General features: G+C 32.1%; 2 protein-coding genes across 2 annotated transcripts in view; one reads left to right on the top strand and one right to left on the bottom strand.

The window, feature by feature from the left end:
* Positions 1–18,858, top strand: part of LOC113402878 (uncharacterized) — a 29,396-nt gene extending 10,538 nt beyond the window's left edge. The window contains exons 6-9 of the mRNA XM_026643230.2: positions 9,404–9,574; positions 13,110–13,215; positions 14,969–15,100; positions 17,153–18,858. Coding sequence (XP_026499015.2) covers positions 9,404–9,574; positions 13,110–13,215; positions 14,969–15,100; positions 17,153–17,298 — 555 coding nt within the window. The 3' untranslated portion in view covers positions 17,299–18,858. The remainder of the gene's footprint in view (positions 1–9,403; positions 9,575–13,109; positions 13,216–14,968; positions 15,101–17,152) is intronic.
* Positions 1–20,622, bottom strand: part of LOC113402876 (adenylosuccinate lyase) — a 33,569-nt gene extending 12,947 nt beyond the window's left edge. Inside the window, exon 1 of the mRNA XM_026643226.2 lies at positions 20,347–20,622. Coding sequence (XP_026499011.2) covers positions 20,347–20,514 — 168 coding nt within the window. The 5' untranslated portion in view covers positions 20,515–20,622. The remainder of the gene's footprint in view (positions 1–20,346) is intronic.
* Positions 20,623–20,753: the final 131 nt, after the last annotated feature.

Raw genomic sequence — 20,753 nt, 5'->3', positions numbered from 1 at the left:
ATCACCCGTATTTCTTATTCAAACGACAAAACTAGAACTATACCATCCCAAAGAAAAAATAATCTTGCAAATTGGTTCATAAATGACGGGAGTTCTGAGACAACAAACATAAAAAAAACAAACGAATTGATATCTTTTTTATGTCAGTTACAAATAAAGATAAAAGTAATTTTAGTTGAACAAACATTTAAAGCATACACGCATCAAAATAGCGTATCACCGTAAGGCGGTTGCAACATTTCAAGCTGAGCTACGAAGCGAGTTCTTAAATACACTACGTGCAGAATATGTCATAGATTAGGCGCTTCAGTACTTCGCTTTAATACAACCCTTTGTTTCTGAGCCCTGATGGTTCAATGTCCGGAACACATAAATTTTAACCAACGATGGCGGGTTCAAGCATGAATTTTCGTATGTATTTCAAATACGTCGTGTATTTTTTTTTTCAATATACATCTGTTGTCCACAATATAATTACTACTTATGTGTACAGATCCAAAAATCTGTTATTATATACTAAATGCATACTTTGATAAAGTTTAAGACATTTATTGTTTCATAAAGTTACATTAAGATCTTAGTCTTAATTTAACACAGATAATTGGAAAAATAAAACATAACAATAAAATTGGATATATGGAAGTATTTTTCATTATATTTACTTGTTTTGTTTTTGATAGTATTTTTGTGTTCACGACTTTCCGCATCTTTCATCAAATGGTTTAAAACAGTGTGAAGTTGTCGTTGGCACATGAACGAAGTTTTTTGTTTATCGTCAATGTGTTCAATAGATGGCGCGCGAGTAGTATAAGATATTTGCTTACAAAATACTACTATTTATAAAATAATTGCAACGTATGCTAGTGTTAAGTTACATTGCTCTTCGAATAGTTAAAAATCGGTTTTAAATTTCCTAATCAACGTTACTATAAATCTTGAAGTTCATAAACGTAATTTTCTTCTTATTCCTAGTAAATAATGAATGTTTGCCCTCTATGCGTTTCTAAACTATTAATCCGATTGGTGAGGTGTTCTGCCTAGCTTATAATAAGCCATGGCCAAAAAAACAGACTTATACGACCCGTGTGAAGCCGGGAAAATATATGGTTATGTGTATAAATTTTCTAGCATTTAAGGGAAATACTAAGAAGGTATTATATAACGGTCTTTTAAGAATTCAACAAGTTATATTACTTAATACTAGGACAACATGAAATACCAGTAGGTTATTCTAACACAAGTGACAGCTAGACAAATGTATCGTCAATAGGACCTACTTCGTATGCTAATGAGTCCCTTGTCGTCCTATACAGCGCGTGCGCATATTTGGAGCGATTGTGCCGTTAGCCGGAACACTGACTCGGATCAGCTATCACAATAACTGTAATCACTGCACTTGCTTTTTAGTCTAATTATTTAGACTATGTAATAAAAAAATATTTTGTCTATTTACGAGACTTCATATACCATATGTAGAGCATAGATGATAAATTTGAAATGCAAACTATGAACAATGTTCTTTTAGAGGACATGGTACATAGTTGTCACAAAAGCCTTGAATAACAGCCTCCTTGGAACACAAAGAGGTTGGTCTATTTTGAAAACAGGTCAGGCAACGACCGTCTCAAACCCCAGCAGTCGTAGAACGATGGCGCCAAAACTGGCGACGTTGTGGCGCCATTGGCGGCAGACGATCAATTCCCTCCCCTATTTACTACAATACATTATTTTACATCTATCAAAGAGTAAACAAACTATATAAAAGAATTTTCGCAGAAAAAAATATTTCAAATATAATACTTTAATTCTCTTTCTACTTTTTGTGTTTAGCGGATGGAGACTTGAAATTTTGAAGTAAAATTTCTCATATAATGTACTTAGACTCATTTTAAAGCACTTCGATCTTCGACTTCAATTTTTAAAATCTCGAGAGAAATAAATTTGATTAAACATCTGCGATTAGGCAAACGTATCACTTTGAAAACGTTTTAAATTATGTTTATAAATATTAGTGCGCGTTAGGAGCGAAGGCGCGATTGGTCGTGCTTCTCTATATTCGATTTGTAAAAATATTAAACAATTATAATTTGCTATGGCAACACTGTCAAAATGCTAAGCAGGCATACGAGTAACTTCTATATTGCAAAGAACAATGGCCCATACTGGCGACGACGACATAAAGCGCGTGTTTGTGTTTCACGTTCGCCCATAGCTATAAAACGTGCACTCGACTCATATCAATGCATCAGTAGCCGTTCACACGTTTCATTTGAACTGAATTTTATTAACTTGGTAGTAATAATAATATGTATTATTGCAACACGATAGTAAATTATTCACAGAACTACATTTTGTAAGAGAAAATTTATACTTTGTACACATATTCCATGTACGTGGTTTATGTAACAAGACTATACAGATATCTACCCAGTAGGGCTTTGTGCTAGCCCGCCTGTGTAAGCACCACCCACGCATCAGATATTCTACAGCTAAATAGTCACACACCAATAGTCAGTATTGGTGTGTCTCACTTTGAAGGGTGAGTAAGCCAATGTAAAACTTCAGGTCCAAGCATGTAGTATGCCATTTTACATCTGAGTTCCCAAGGTTGTTAGCGCATTGGCGATGTAAGGAATGGTTAAAATTTTTCATACGGCGTCAATATCTACGGGCAGTGGTGACCACTTATCTGATAGCAAATTTACCAGTCTACTACGCCAACTTATGCTATGAAAAAGCAAATATTAAATGAGGATGAATAAAAAGTAAAGTTTTCACTTCGGTGAAAAGTATTTCGATTTTAGAATATTCGAAACTTCCTATATATTGTGAAGGAACACAGATTCAAAAATGTAATATTAATAACGTATTAACAAAATATTTATTAGAACTTGCTACTTCGTGCGCTACAAGCTACTTAACCCGATTGGAGAGGATGATTTAAATAATTATTAACTTCGCAAAACTCATGAGAGATCGATTGATAATAATAGTCTCCTTTTTTACTTATTTGGTTTGCACGGGCAAAGGGGACACCAATTACCCGTTCACTAATTAATTAAGCTGCTCTGTCAATGCGTCGCCCACTATTGGATCGAGCTGTTGTCTCTTGTGCCCCCTTGTATCTACATTGGCTTACTCCCCATTCGCACCGGTGCACAGAAAAATATATTTGTTAAATTAACAGCTGATTATTTTGTATTGGTTAATTTATTTATTTTGTTATTTCGTCAGATCCAGCCGAATAAAAATAAACGCTTTTTTAAGGTGCATTTTTTAATCAAATAAAATTTATAGCGAGAAAAACACAAGATTCAGTAGTATTTTTAAAATAGATTCATAAGCGATTTTTACAGTCTAAAACAGCAATACCTTGTAGCGCAATACATTAAAAAAAAGAGCGTGATCGGGTGTCATAGTCTTGGGTATACTTTTTGGCGCGAAGTGTGGGTGCTACGGACATACCTACAATTTCGGAGTCATAGAAAATTGTCGTTTTAATTGGTTATTGCTATTAATTATTTTCATTTAAATTAATTAATGTTATTTGTTCTTTTAAAAAAGACATTTTCACCTATATAATCTTGTTTTAAACAGTATGAAATGTCTGTTGATGTTCCTAGCAGAGAGAGATTTTTTTTTTAAAAATACTTTAGTCTAGTTTGTGAACAATCACGTACTTGACCCGGCGTCACTGACGGAGGGTCATTAGTCTTGGATAGTATTTTTTATTATAAACATAACTATTATTGGATTTAATGTATTCCATGATATTACTTTTCCTCACTTGACAATTACATCGGTAAGACTTTATTTGTTACAATATCCAAGCAAAACTTCTCGAAGGGTGCATTGACGCAAAAGCGGAAATAGGTAAGGAACGTGCCGATAAAATATCCGACTGACTAGACCACTTTATATATGTAATTCTTCAGACAATTGTATTGCCTCGAGAACAAAGTCGCTGAAAGAAAGTGTTTGAATCGGTCGGAAATGCGTACATGCAATTGGTGATATTACCCCCAAGGCTACATATTACTGGTGTCAGTTTGACCCGCGTCATCGTCCGCGTTATTTTAATCTCGTCAACGACGCCGGGTTAGTGACGTCATAACCTTAATGGGTAAATCATTTCAATTTACAAATGATTTGTGTTACATTCATCGTCTTATCGGATGTAATTATGAATTATTATTATTCAAGACTGCGGTAATTAGTCATTCCAATGACCCGTTCGTTTTCAGACGTTTTCAGTGCGATAGGTTTATTGCTAATTATTGTTTTCCATTAAGTACTAATATATGTATGTGTAATACGAACGGAAAGATGAACGGCGTAAATTAATTATATTTAAACGGAAAGAGCTAGGTCAAAGGGAAATGTTATATCTAGTAGAGAGTAACTAATTAGATCTTATATTTGGACATACACTGCTAGCAATGACATAAAAATGTTATTAAAATATATATACAGAGCTGATAATACGTGATAAATAGGATAGCCGTTCATCGGCTTCAGCTTATATCGGCAATGAAAACACGGACCTCGAGTTCCAACGCATACCAGTTTCCGCCTTAAAATATCTGACGCCTTCGAATGAGCATAAGATAATATTGTAAAATAAAAAACACACACATATAATTATTTGCTAAAAAATAAAATAAGACCGTCACTGCGAGCCACTCGCCACTAACATTTTGTTCGTTTGAATTACTTATATAAATATTTTTATTTTATGTGAAAAACCGTAAGTGATTGATTATATTTATAAAAAAAAGATATATATTTTTTGATAGGTATAGGCATTTAATTTGATTATAATTAGAAGTAAAGTAAAGTTACTTAATCGTGAACAATGATATATTTCATTAATCCTATATATATATACAAACAATTGTAACGTGAACGCTATGGTCGTGACCGATCGGTGTTCGAGTATTTATCGTCAATCCGATCGCAGTGCGTGCGCGTCTATGTGTATGAAGTTATGCGCTCACGCTGACTTCCAGACCGGAAAACACTAGAAAGTGGCTTTTCAATTTTCGAATAGCTACATATAAACGATCTAGTGGTAAATCTCGTGAGTGATTGAGCGGAAAAACGTCGGAGGGAAACGTCGAACGAATGGGATTGTAAAAAAAATGCAACGGCCTGAATTATTCTTCTCAAAATGGAAGTTAATAAATTTTTCATCGTAAGCTTGGCCACAAATATACATGCCGTTTCTAATAGCAGCTGAATAAATAAAAGATCGAATAGACCATCTAAATCAATAGAAACCATTAAAGTTGAACAAACCTTTATACGCATATTATTATTGAAACCGGCGATTCTCCATTATACGAAAAAAGTAAAAATTAAGAAGTGCTGGCCTTTTGGTTTCGGCTCCTCCTACTCTTTAATTAGCATTCATAATATTAATTATTGACAAACTGCACACAATTGTTAAGAGTATGTACAACTTAACAGCATTTTTGTGCAGTTGCTAGCCTCATGTGTTATTTTTTTAATAATATGCTTAGGATTCCTATGATTGCGATGCATTTAACTATTTGTTATTTTGCCAGTACCTACATCAGTATTTTATATAATATACCAGCTGCACGTCCCGACTTCGTAATGATCTCGTAAAGAGATAAGTTTTCATATCATGTTTACATACTAAATTTTTTCAAAAAATAAAATGTCCTACTGAGTTTTTTTTCGGTCATTTCTTCCAGACACTAAGGTGTTACTTTCGTAATAAGTATTTATTTATGTTGTGTATCTAATGCTTCTATATAGAATAAAGGTGTTTTCTTTGATAAAAAAAAAAAACATAACAATATTAAACTTATGCTTATTCAAAGTTTTTTTTTTCTTGAGTAATTTAGATGTTTCACACTGAAAGCAAGGACAGGTCCTGTATCTGATCCGTGTCCCGCCGTTTTGAATTGTCTTCTCATCAGACTATAAGAGTCAAGGAATCGAGTGCAACCGTGAGACTGTAGTAAATTACTATAATTAATAATATAATATCTAAAGGTGGTTGACTTTTCTTTCAAATATTGAAAAAGAGTAACTACTGAATTTTTTGCTGGTTCTTCTCGGTAGAATCTACATTCCGAACCAGTGGTTACGTTTAATAAAATTCTGTGAAAAGACGATTCAAAAGTGCTCGTATAAGCCTACTTGAATAAACTTTATTTTGATTCGCCGTGTTCGAAAATCCTTCGAGAGAATTTACAACAATTCAGGATATATTAAATACTATATATATATTATATTAATTTAATAAATAAAGATCTGTTGTTGATTAGGTGTCGTTAAGATTTTATACAGGGAAGTGATTCTATAAGTTATTATTATGGTAGAATTTAAAAAAAAACGGTAGGCCTTGTTAGTAATAATGCTTGATATTTTTTACACAGACAACCTTAACGCACGAGTCATTTTGTGTTTCTTTATCGACAAAAGAGATACAATAATTTGGGTAACTTTTAATATTTTAGTTGGTGGTTTTATCAAATTACAAATTGGATTTCGATCCACTGGCCGTTACGATTTAACTAAAATACATAATTGTCACAACCTGAAAATATCCCAATGGTGGACAAAACATATCCTGATATGGAGAACGTGTAGGCTGCGGGATGAGGATTTAAGTTAAATAGAGACATACTTCAACAGACAGAATAAACTTACAGACATAACTTCTAATATTTATATTACTGTTTTTCAAATAACAAACTATTAATATTCAATGTATTAGTAGACCTATAGTTGAAACTGAAGCACCTTATACAACAGATATTAATCCATTTTTAAATAACCGTACGCAATAATTCTCTAGTATAAGAGTTGTAGTACAACATTACAACTACTATAGCTGGTAACTGTCAAGATAAATCTAAAGGGAACTTCAAGAGCATTGAAAATAGAATATCGATCTCGTTCTAGAACGGGATGGAATGATCGATCATTGATAACGTAAGGGTGTTTTGTAAATTATATTTTTCTTTTAGCTTGTACTGAATTTAAATGCTATTATTGTTTGACACTCATTTTAATATCTCAAAGTTTGTCAAGAGGTATTGTTAATTTAATAAGTTTGTTAGAATAAGTCCTGCTTTAGCTTTAAAAGTTTATCGTTTGTGAAATAAATAAAACATCAATTTATAAAACCCTATTTAATTCCTATTGCTGTTAATAGTTGTAAATTAAAACGCTGTTTTTATTACCTTAATTTTATATTGTAAACTAAGGACCTCAGTCTATTTTGTTAAATTATCTTTGCGTAAGATAGCCCGAATAATAAGGAAGATTATCGTAACTTCATGCTTCGACCTTAATCGAGCAGACGCCATAAACGTTAACAAATGGCAAGTACGTACGTACTTATGTATAAAAAGGCTCGTTTCATTGTAAAATTCAAATAAAACACGAGCGAGTTCTCTAGTCCAATCTAGTTTTTAATAAAACTTAATGACCCTCTTTTTATGTATCGTACAGTTCGCTGCAAAAGCCATTAATTCATTACAAGATTATGATATATTACAAACAATATTTTATTGAGTCGGTTAAATAAAACCAAATTGTCGATATGAGAACACGGTTGAAAGCTACGTAAGTACTACGGCCCACCGGTTCTACGCTCCAGCGGCAAATTTTTGTTGAGCCATTTTCTCTGCACACAATAAGGGCGGGAACACGGGAAGGTACTGTCAGATATTATACTAGGCAGTGCACTTGTAGCTAATGTATTGAGTTGCAGCACGCGCTGACAGAGACACAGTCGACTCGCGACGGACGCGTACAACACTCGTATTTTCCGCTACGCGAAACGCGCTACAGTTTAAATTTGGAATCAGTTGTGTTCTTTTTTTTCAATTTGGACAGTGAATGTGGGTACAAACTTTTTGCTCGAGGAATATAACTGAGCTCTATTAAAACTTTTTGGTAAGAAAAAAATCATAATTTTAAATTAGTTTCCATGTTAATATAGAATAATATTTAGTGAATATTGAATGGAACGAAATAGTTTAGCTATTTATATTTTACACTTGTTTAAAATAGTTCATTTAGAATCTATTATGAACTTATTTCTAAGCTAAAGTTGAAGTATAAGCTAACTTCATTTAACTTAGATGACCACTTCGAAAACACGCTTGTAAAAATAACCATAAATAAGATGCTATTGATTTTGTTGTAAAATATATTATTATTTATTAAAATATATAATATTACGATATTTAGTATGTAATTAATTATATAATCACAATTAATATTATTTCAAATACATAATCTACAATCTAGTTAAATACTTTTGATTTATTTTAACATAACAATAGTTATGAAGAAAAATGGTTCGAGAAAATCAATCAAAGAAACTTTCGTAACTCGAAAGTACGGGACATGCTATAATCTACAAATATTTATAAAGCGTAGCGTGTTGGAAAGCGGACATGCGTGTGTTCCGAGCCAGCGGTTGGCATTTGTTGGACGATCGTTTATTTGTGGGCAATCAAGTGCGGGTGACATGCGTAAATTAATTTTTTAATTGTCATATTTAGTAGTGTATGACTGAAACACGAATCAGATTGATTTTGTAAGTATACCCTATATAATAAGATACTTTATATTATATATAAAGTAATATCTATAGATAACAGAGTACAGCTTATGGAACATATGCGTGGTGGTGGTCTTCGTGCTGGACTGGGTAGGTACCACGAGCTCATCTCATACTCTACGCCAAACCGGTAAACTAGTATTTTTGTGTGTAGATGATGAGTGAGCCAGTAACTACAAGCGCAAGGGACATAACATCTTAGCTCCCAAGTTTGTTGTCGCACTGGCGATGTAAGAAATGATTAATAAGTATTTCTTACAAAGTCATTATCAATGACCACTTTCTGAAGGTGGTCCATTTGCCAATCCGCCTATATCTCAGAAAAAGGCAGATCAAGAGGAAATGGGTATACGTCCTAGGTCATTAAAAAAAAATTTACGTTTTTGTTACGAGATAAGAAATGGGGATGGTATAGATTTTACAGTCTTGTACCTGAGAAAGTACGAAAAGCTTTTGGTACTGTGCCTTTACTCTCTGCAATGATATTCCGATAAGAAATATATATAGCAGGTGAGGTATATATATAAAGGCTGCTATATACAGCAGTTGAAGAAAACAGTGTAGTATCTTCCGTGCAGTGGACTAGGCTCTCTTGAGAATGTTTAGTAATGAATAGTTTCATATTGGGTAGAACCATAACGATTAAATTTCTCTTTTCTGGAAATGAAATATCTCTTTCCGAACGTTTTGTGTAACTAAATCAGTAAGTAAGTTGTAAATAAATAGTATTTGAATATTATAAGTATTAGTGAACAACACGTGGAATTAACTTAACTATGAATGATTCCCTAGGTGTCGGAGTACGGCGGCGGCGCACGAGTAATCTGGGCCATGTCGGCGGGAGACAGGGAGGCGGACGCGCAGGCCAAGAAGGGCGAAGAGGGCTCTGCCACCGACAGAGACAGCCGCGCAGCTGCTGTTCTCAAACATAATTGGTGCATCGGCCTGAGGACGATTGAACTGGTAGGTTTACAAGCAGGTGCAGCTTGAACTCCAATCTAACGAAGATACCGCAAACAGATCTAACAAATCTCGTTTTGATCGATCTGGCGATGATACGATTGTCAGGTGACCACGTGTAGCCGGATGTTACGTTTATTATGGAATCCGGCTTTTGTTGAACTTTGTCAGTTTATTTTATTGAACGTAATACAGTCAAATGATGTACTTGCAATATTTAAAAAAATACCGACTTTCAAAGGTATCGTTGGCTTTAGAAAAAATTAAGTATATTCGGCCTTGTGACTGAGCTCAGAAACGCTTACTCGGATACAAGTAAACCCGAGACTGCGAGCTCATATCCTCATGTTATATCCACAGAGCCATCGACTATACTTTCGGATAGAAAGATAAACAAGGTTACATAACATTTAATGATTATTTGTTATTAGCCTAAATGTTCTTCGATACAGGACGGGATGGCATTAGCATTTTAGATTTATTCAATTTGGATATTGACTATTAGGCAAAGGAATTCAACAATTATTAAAAGTTAAAAACTTAATTACATTGTGTTTTGTTAAACACGCAAAACAGATAATACCTGCTATTATTGATAATCTGTAAATATGGACCGTAGTGGCATTGTGGTTCGGACTCGTGAATCTTATCTGAAGATTTTCGGGTTCAAGCCCGTGCGTCACAAAATAAAATGGATGTTCACAGTTAATTTTTAAATAATGTGGGGTACCTAACTAGCATTTGTCGCATGTGTGGCGCAACCACATGTGGAGCTACGTGGTAATGAGCTCGAAGTCGGCTTCCTCTAAAAGAGAGAAGATTTTTGCCCAGAAGTGGCACATTTGAAGACTGTTCTTCTATTTGCTACTATTACTACTCTTACCTTGGCTGAAATCATAGGTTAAGTTTAGTTGCTTACTTCTATAAGCGTGTCATCCGACAATTAATATCTACAAGGATTTTACGGTCACGTAGATTTCACGTCACGCATTTCGAAGATGATAAGGTGACAGAAATAAAACCAACTAAAGTATTTTCATTTAAGACTTTGAGTGGACGTACTCCGCGGGCTCGAATCAGGACAAGCAACGATTTTTAGTATCCTTAATTTGTTTTTATAATAAATCACGTTTTCGACGTTGAAGGAAAACATTGTTACAAAATGGTACCAGGCTTGGACAGCGTGATGAATTAAATCTTTAATGTTTAATGGAAGCTGAGTGTGTTGCCCAGCGGTAGGATATTTACATGCTGTAATCTTGACTCACAAGACCTTTGAATCGTTAAGCTTTCATCCGCACAAATGTCCATATTTATAAATACCTGCTAACATGTAACGTATATTATCAGAATGTTATTATTATTAGCTTTATATGTGTAGGAATGGAAATAATTCCAATATAAATCATAATATTACTTTTTCAATTAGGCTATAAAATGAATTTTATTATATTTGACATTGAAATATAGATTTTACCGGGAAAAACCGGCGAGAAGTCCAGTATTTAATTTTTCCACCGAGTAATTCAAATATACATATTTAAATGTATTTCATTGGAAATGAAAATCAATAAAATAATAATTCTACGCCAAATAATATTGAATTGGGCGATATGTATATCGAGTTAATTTCGATATTTTATTAAGCAATGGATATGTTCATTGATTTTTCTCGAATCGACGGACATAGCCTTGTGGGAATATGCAGATGACTTCGAACTGGCGCTGGTACGCGATGCCCTCGATATATCGTGTAATTTTGAATAAACACCCTATTGTTCTGTGATTCAGTTTGCTATTATGACTTGTTCGTTGTTATGAATCGTGTAGAATTAAGTTTAAACAGAGAAGTAACGGAAAGAAGCGAATCCAGAGCTGGATGCCTACATCGTAATTAAAGTGAGAAAAGTCGGGGCAGCTGAGGTAAGCGCAGTAATTTGACATCCATAACCGTCAATCATAAAAAAAAAACTTATATCATGAGCAAGCAGAAACAAGTATTGCTGACAAAACAGAGCTACACATAAATATTTAATATCAAGTCATATTAGAAAAAAGAGCAAACAGACATTTTACAAGTGAAGCTTTAAAGATCTTTATTCCTAATAAAACAGATAACATCACTGACATGAAAATAATAAATTAAAATAAAGCTAAGTGTCGATCGGAAGCTATTACATGTTATTTATGAATTCAATATATTTTAATTTAAATTAGGTACTTTTGAACGATGTGTTCCGATATATAAGTATATAATACTTTCAATGATATAACACGTTTTTACGTAGACGGCAATATATTATAAAGCTGTGCTTAAAGCTAAACAATGTTTTCGCGAGCTGGGTTTTATGCGGAACTGAGACTTATTTCTATGTAATATATTCAACGTCGGAACTGATAGGCTAGTATGGAGTGCGCTGCTTAATTTATTTTTTCTGACAAGATTACATTTATTGTGAAAGTATTATTGTTTTATGTATTAATGTGGTTTCTTTATATATTTCTGAATATGTACAAGTTAAGAAGACATATATAAAGGAATTTCGTAAATTTGCAATAATTTATGAGATAATTACGTTTACATACATTTATATTTCTGCCACGTTGACTGAATTTAAAAAAGTTTCGAGTTTTTTACTTTTTCAGAAATTGACGTTAAAAAATATACAATTTTACGCAATTGGTTTAGTTTTCCGTAAAATAGGTTCAAAAATAGAGAATTACAATTTTTATTAAAAAGATGTCTAAATAAAAAAGAAAAATGATTGTAGCGAGTGAAAGCGAAAACCGCCGTTTAGGAAGCACTCGGGTAAGCATCCACTTGCGGTATTTAGGAATACTCAAACGGTGAAAACGTGTATTTGTCAAGACGAAACTACAGATTAGACTTTCACTTAATAATCTTTGTCATCGAGTAGCTGTTTATCTTTGTTTTTCTTTGCGTTCGTTATATTTTAACCAGCAGGGCACATTCTATACGAATATTCTTACTTCTCATCTCAAGTGATGTCGAAAAGCAACATACGCTAACTTATATTATTACTTACCAGATTTTTTTATAATATATTTGTTATAATATTACTTAAATAGCTTGAGCAATAAATAATAAGTATATATTTTTTGTAAGCTCCGGTTATTATATGTTTGTCTATTAAAACGCATGAACTCGTTAAATATTCTAGAATTCAAACATTGTTTATATCTGCAAAGGATATTCTGTGAAACCAATTTTGATACTTGATGAATATTTACTTGTACGCCATCTATATCCTTCAAATATCACAGTAATTACGGGCAAATTCTGTCATTTGACTGTTGACTATAGTTTTATGTTTGTTTTTAGAGAATAGCTATAGACGTCAACGACGTACACATAAATGCATGCTCACAACTACGCGTCCAAGCATAAAAACTATAACAAAAATATTTCACAGGAGCACATGTTCGATATTTAATCAAGATATACTATATATTTAACTTAATTAATTTGGCTATACTTGTATGTATTCTTGTTGCTGAGAATATATATTGTTTTCAGATCCTTGCTGTGATCGCCATTGGGCTTATAGAGGGCGCGATGACCGCCCCCCAAGTGCTGCAGTCTGACCATCGTCACATCGCCCTCATCTTCTCCGCATATTCGAGTAAGTTTAACACGAGAGCTACTCTGATGTTATTCACTTCAGTATTAGGTAAAATCTGATATTCATAGATACTTGTATCTTAGGTGAAATAAAGAAATTATTTTTTGTTAAAATTATAGATAATTACAAATTTTCTAATTTGTGATTGGAAGCTTGACTGATTAATAAAAATACACAGTTGCACCTTATGAGAGCACCACCTCGACATTTGTTGCCAATTGTTAAATCAATTGTATATCGCTTTTTTCACCAACCCACTACATATATAATATATGGTATATAAAATTTTAAAAATACATATGTGGCAAACTAACAGCAGTATTTCGCAATCTAAAAAATAGATTACTTTATTTTGATTCCTCCACGATTTTTTGTCGTTTCCCGAGTATTTTGTAAACATTTCCCGTTTACAAAACTCAGCTGGACCATGGCCTCGTTGCGAATACTGTTCTGTTCTGAATCTTTCAATTATTCAACGACGATTTCATTGTTTGGAGACTCTAGAACACTTCACGGTCTATCGAACACTGATAAAGGTCTGTTATAAACAAATAATAGTTATGCCGTACTGATGTCTAGCATTATTTATTCTCTCTAGATTTCAGACAGTTTATACTTATAGTATGAGTCCGAGAACGTTATCTATCTCGTCAAGAATAATTGGATTTCGGAACAGATACCGAACCGCAACTTCGAATGACACAACGAATTCCAATTTCAACCCTCATTAGTCACACAGCACTGGAAGTTTTAGTTAATTACACTATAATTAACATCCTTTGACCGTGAACCTTTTTGTCACAGTTTAAGTTTTCGTTTCTAAGTTATTTTCATCGCGTCATAGCCTATCACAGAATTATCAGTATTATTTCACAGATCTTATAACAGATAGGATACCATAACCTCTCCACAGACACAGACAGTCATATATATAGAACTGAGTGTTAATTTGTTAGCTGATGTTCAAACGAATAGTCAAAGTTATAAATATATATATTTTTTATTATAACTTGTATCAAATTAACTTAACTGCAATTTCTTGTAATACCTCATGACTCCGTACTTAAGTAATAAATTAGCAAAACGCTACCGAGAACCGTGTCATTTAACTTAGTAAATGTTTTCATTATTGCTGATTACAATATTAATTATGAATATATACTCAGAAGTAATACCGATTTGAATCAAGTTTGTCGAACCGGTGGAAGATATTTTTCTTATATAAGAATCAATAAGGCGAATTCTTCTAAATTGAAGAAAGATTTGACTATCTATCAACTTCTAGAGCAACTGCACGGGCAACATTTATGCCTTGGTTGTTGGGCACTTCGTTAAAAGTGTCCACATTATTATTCGAAGTAGTTTTCACTTCTATTACCTGTTATATCGGTTTCAATGAACCTCATATTATGTGAAAGTAAACGTTATGCGTTCGCAATAAATCAATATGTAAGACTGGCAGCGAAGCGAAGCATCTGGCTGTTATATATAACGTCTAATTGTTTTTTTACAGAATTTTATTAAAGTAGTCCAGCTCTTAGCTTACTCAGGTCGGAACCCAAAAGTACTTAAATCAAGTTACGCTGTGTCGTCATATTTTAATTAATTATTGACGCTTTTACAAAAAAATATCTTGTAAAGTGTCGATTCAATGGGCCTATATGGGACAAATCGCTCCAACCCATGGTCACTTGCGTACGACCTGTTTAAATTGTGTTTATTATTGATTTTAAATATGTTAACTTATGTGTAGGTTTCATCATCATCACCGGTATACTAATCATCGCCCGCCTTTTCGGCGAGTCTGCTGGATGGAAAACTTCCATTGGGTTCTCTATTATTGGTGTCATCATGTTCACGGCTGCAGCTGCGATTATTTTTTATGGCAAGTATATCTATACTAATATTTCTAATATTAGTAGTAATCATTAAATAAATATTTTTCTCAAATTAGTGTACAAAACACACCTAGCATTGTTGTTTTTGTCAATATCTATTTATCAGCCAACATGGCCCTGGAGATGACGTGGAATATAACTGAAGACCGTATATTCAAATACAGGCAACTGCTGAGTTTTTATGTGCTTAAGACGTGTTTATAAAACCTCTCGAGTTCGTTGGTCAAAAAAGCCGTGAGGTAACCTGAATGTTTGGGACAAAAATCTATTCCATCACATCTATTCCAGTGCGCAACTTTAGCTTTATGGTGAAATAAGCTTAATAGATTATTTTAGAGCAGAGAAATTCCTGTCCTGCAAATGTCATACTCATTTCGCGTTCTGTTACTAATTGTTCAGTTAAATATCATTTAACAATAAAAATATTCTTCTCAATTAATGAACGACTCTTAAAAGTGACTAACAATGTATTTCACTATTTTAAAGAAGCAATTATTGTTATTAAATATGGAAATAACACAATGATCTGTTGCCCGCTTGCATACCGCTACCTGAGTTTTTATGTATCAATTATATGACTAACCAGAGTAAACAACACGCTTGATACGTTTAAGATTATACGTAATTACGACTGGTTCAAACATAGCTATGAGTTGCGTAAGAAAATATAGATAATGGGAACTTAAATAATATGCGTCTTAATAATATTATTGTGCGAAGTCTCTGCGACAACTTGAAGATGACGAAAACTTTGAATGACGTTACGAGGAACTACAACTGATATTTAGGAACAATTAAAGCTGGCATAAAATAATTCTTAGTCTTTCCACAATTTATCTTTTAAATAAGGCCATATAGCCGAATATATATATATATAGCATATGTGCTTATTCCCTTTTAGTCACCTAGTTATTGTAATCAGAGATTATACGTATCATGTTGGCCATTCAAAAATATTAATATTCGTGGTTGGGTTTTGTGCCACCTAGTCTGTGAAGCTCTTACGCCCACACCAATTATTATGCCACCAAACATGCACAAGAGACATAACATCTAAAATGCATCTGCATGTGCATGCTATGCATCTCGCATGTTTAAGAATATCATTAATAGATTTTACGTTGCCTTGTGGTTATTAGACATGAAAGAAATATAAAGGTGCATATAAATACATAAATAAAATTTTGCACACTTTGAGACGCGGAAAAATATTAATATTCCTGATCTTAACCGACGATTAAAATAGTCGCGATTAATTTGGCGTTAGTACTTCCGTTTCGTGCGCAGTGTGCTGACGACCTCTCAATACCATACAAATATCACATTAAATATGTTCGTTTTAAATTATTAGGTGTCTTTGTAAATATTCGCTGGTGCGTGAGTGAGTTATGACCTACTTATCAATGACTAGTACCAAACAAGAATACTATAAAATAAAAGTATTTTAGTTTTGGTTTGAATGGCAAATGAGCCAGGATAAACGGGCTCAAGCTCAAGACTTAATAAATTATAGACACCAAGCGGTGAGAAGTGAAATGAGAGCTAAAAAAAGTTTTGTACTCTTCCGTATACAATACAACATAACATAACATAAACAACCTACAAATTTCCCACTGCTGGGCAAAGGCCTCCTCTCCCTTTGAGGAGAAGGTTTGGAGCATATAATGATTCAATATAATGACGACATTTTCCTGTTATCGTATTTATAAATTTATTAATGTCGTGGTACAAAATTCACATAAATGTTGAAATTAAAATTAATATTTTGTAGCAACTAAAATCAGAATAAAATAATTATTTTATCAAATAAGTAGAACTTTAAACTGCATTAAATACAGAAATAGATTATTCTTTATGTTAAGGTCAGAGTAATATTAGACTAAAAATGACAAAGATTAATTTCAGAACGAATTTGGAGAATGTACTGTTCATCATAGAGTAAAGTAGAGCGTAGTTAACGCTCTACATTCGAAATAAACCGCATAATATTCTCGAAGTATTTTTGTTTTGGTAACATTACGATTTTCTTTTCTTTTCAGATTGGCACAGATCTTACTACGCTAATATCCGCCCGAATAAAGAGGTCTACAACCTTCTTATATCATCTGGTGTCTTTGCTGTCGTTAACGCGGTTGTTTTTCTTATGCACGCTTTCCTTACTTTCAGAAAAGAAGCCGATTATTAATTTTAGTATTGTAGCAAACACTGAATATACACTTTTTTATTTATTATTTAATATAAAATAAAACACATGTTTTTTTAGTAATATAGTTAAACATTTATCATTTTTATTTACTCCAAAGTATAATTAAAGTATAATTATTATTGAGTAAGTGTAATTAAATGTAATAATAATAAAATGTATATAATTTCCGAGTTGTCCTGGAGAGTAGCTTTTTTAATAGTTATAAAATTATAATATATTTATTATTATAAGTTGTCCACTATGCAGCTTGTCATAAATAAAAAAAAAAACATTGTTTTGGCCGAGACAGTGCAAGTTAAAATAAATATAATATACTTGCTTAAAATAAATATAATGTTAACTATATCTACTTAGCTTGTCTTAAGTATTAAGTATAAGATTTTCAATGAAAATGGTATAAGTTTTCTTAGTTATAGTTTTGATTGTAATTGATGTGCAATTTTGTATTTATTATTCCATCCGAAGTACTAAAACATTCCGTTTTAATTTTATCAATACAATTATATAACTATTAAATTTAAAAACAACGAAAGATCCACCGCTCTTTATTGTTAAGTTTAACACTTACTTTAAATCATTATTAATAAATTAACATTTGTTGTCATTTTTATAGATAAAATATTTTCCGAATATAATTAAAAAATATTACACACAATAAAGGTTATCGTGCACTTATTGTACTCTAAAATCGGCATATTATAAAGTCTTGTTACGTTCGTCGTAACAAGACTTTATAGTAGCGAGTGACACGCGCAATCCTTTTCACAAAAATAATAGCTTTTATAATTTTATAATGTATGAGCATCATGAAACACTCACACACACACACACACAATGATGCAGAACACGATTGTAACAATACCCTTTATTATAAATACGTAATTATTAGTATTAGATGTATTTTTTTAGTTTTTAAGTCTATATAGGAAGACCAAAGCAGTAATCAGTATCCGTCCAGTGGTAGTTAAGTTTTGTATTATGTTTATTTTTCTTTTATTCTAAATTCTATCTGTCAACTGTCACAAAAATCTACATTGGCTAAATAGAAGTGGTCATAACATTTAACTTTCATAACGTCTTGTTAATTACTCACGCGTTTAGAGCCTTTTTTATTATGTTAATGCTACTTTTATATTATTTCTAAAATTAATGTAAAATAGACGCTTTCTTAAATGTTTATTTTGTATTATTGTTAAAAATGTAATCCTTAGGTTTAAGAAAATTGTAATATATAATTAATTATAAAGATTATAGAAGTCAGCGATGAGGGACTTAACATTCTGCACCATCCCATTCGGATTATAATTAATTTAAATAAAATTATATTGTTTTTAAGAACACGCATAACGTGTATTCCGGCGCTAATGTTACCTTATATTATGCTTTTGGTAAAAGGTACCCGCGTAACACAGAAATGATGATATAGTGTTGTATTACTCATTATAAATGCATCAATGTTGTGACTCGGTTGTTTGTATATAATATTATGAAATATGGATTGTATCGACGTAATTTTATAAATAAATATAATTGCACAAATATTGTTCTTTTCTGTTTAGTTTAAACCTTTTGTTTTTCTTATTTTAATTGGTGGCGCATACGGACATTTGGTAAGGTATCGCCGAGGAACTTCTCCGGCAATAATCTATAACTACCTACTAATTTACATAATTGAATATTTTTATTCTTATTAACACATTAATATACGAAGATGGTAATAAGCAAAAGGTAATGGCGTTTCGAATTGATTATTGGTTTTAATTAATTCATGCGACGCTGCAACTGTTTTGTCGAACGTCCTTGTATAAAGGCATATTGCTAGGCATGGGCAAGTAGTAATTAAAATGTTTTATATTTCATTATAAAATGTTTTTGTTTTTTTTTATAAAGTTTGTATTGTATTGTGATATGTCATAACCCGTGTTATTAGAGAGTTTAGTTTATAATGTTGTAATTAAAATTTTATTTTATTTGTTTCTTTATACGTGACTCCGTATTACATACGTGCCTACGATATTACTAGCTACTGATGGCCGGTTTCTTCATTGGTGGTAACAGTAAAGGTTAAAGCTAAATTTGTTTCTTAAGCGACATAGCTGAAATAATCTATTACTCTGAACACTAATCTTAACTCTTATTTTTTGGAGTAATAAATGCAAATGTCAAGCAATATCTGTTCAATTTTGAAGCTTATTTTCCTGAAGCATTTGACTTAATTTTAATTTAAAAAAAAAATTTAAGCTTGTTTCACATACTCTTTAAAATTTTATCAAGATCTTCAAGTATTTCTTTGAATATTTGGAATTTATTATAATAAAATATATATATTGACATGATGAAAATAACCCGTAAAATAATAAATGGTACAAAGCAACAATATAAAACGGTTACAAAATTTACAGTTCTAGTTGATCGTTTCTGAGAAACATTGATATAACAACGAAACGACCGTGATGTGATTGTGACGTTGTCAACGTGTCAAATTATCCAAAGTTGACAGATCTATTGCAGTAATGACAGTCGCAGTAAGTTCTTCAGTGGCCTGAGCATTGAACTTAAGCCAGAATAAAAAAAAAAATAAAAGAGCATTGAACTTTGAAATTAATATCAATGAATATGAATGAATATCAATTGAGTTAGGTACTCTTAATTTTCGTTAATCATTTGAATTTTAATAATTTATATATGGTGCGTAAATCATTTGCAGTAGCAAAACTAAAAAAGCGATAAATGTGCTAAAACCATTATTTAAGGTTTTTGATTTAAATTTGGAATTTAAATATTATACAGTTAATACACAAATTATTCATATAAAATAAAGACATAATATATCATTACAATTAACTTTTTAAAATTTATAAAATTACAATTATCTAATATTTTGTATTTTCTGTTATACATTACGTGTATCCAAGTTTTTTGACATAACCTATAAAAACAATAGGTGGGTACCAAAACAAAACATATTATGTTACTTTCATTTTGATATATTTATTAATTTACATTAAAAAAAGTAATCGCACTTACCTTTTCAGCCTTTGCTAAGTAAATCCAAAGTTTTCTCCATGTAGAAAATTTCTTTTGGTCACTAAAATTGTACTGCATTTCTTTCGATGCATATCGCGTGCTTAAAGGCGACCGATAGTTGCAAAATTCAGAATTTTGTATTTCTAAGGGAGCGTCAATAGCAAACATTTTAATTTAATTTTACAAAAGTTGAAAGAATATAACCCCGGGAGTAGTTGACAACTGACTGCTGTTTGCTTAAATAACCAAACAAGTTGAAGGTTAAGCGTCAATTGAGCGGGAGAATTCAATTCTGATAACAAAGGTTATCTATTAAAGATCTGATGTAAGTTGAAATTGTTGCGAATTGTTACGAACGTAGTACGGTTTCTTATTTATTGTAGGTATCAGCGTTTTCTATTTGTAGT

The sequence above is a fragment of the Vanessa tameamea genome, chromosome 9, assembly GCF_037043105.1.
Source record: "Vanessa tameamea isolate UH-Manoa-2023 chromosome 9, ilVanTame1 primary haplotype, whole genome shotgun sequence".
Lineage (NCBI taxonomy): Eukaryota > Metazoa > Arthropoda > Insecta > Lepidoptera > Nymphalidae > Vanessa > Vanessa tameamea.
The sequence above is the reverse complement of the archived record's forward strand: the minus strand, read 5'-3'. Positions and strand labels throughout refer to the sequence as shown.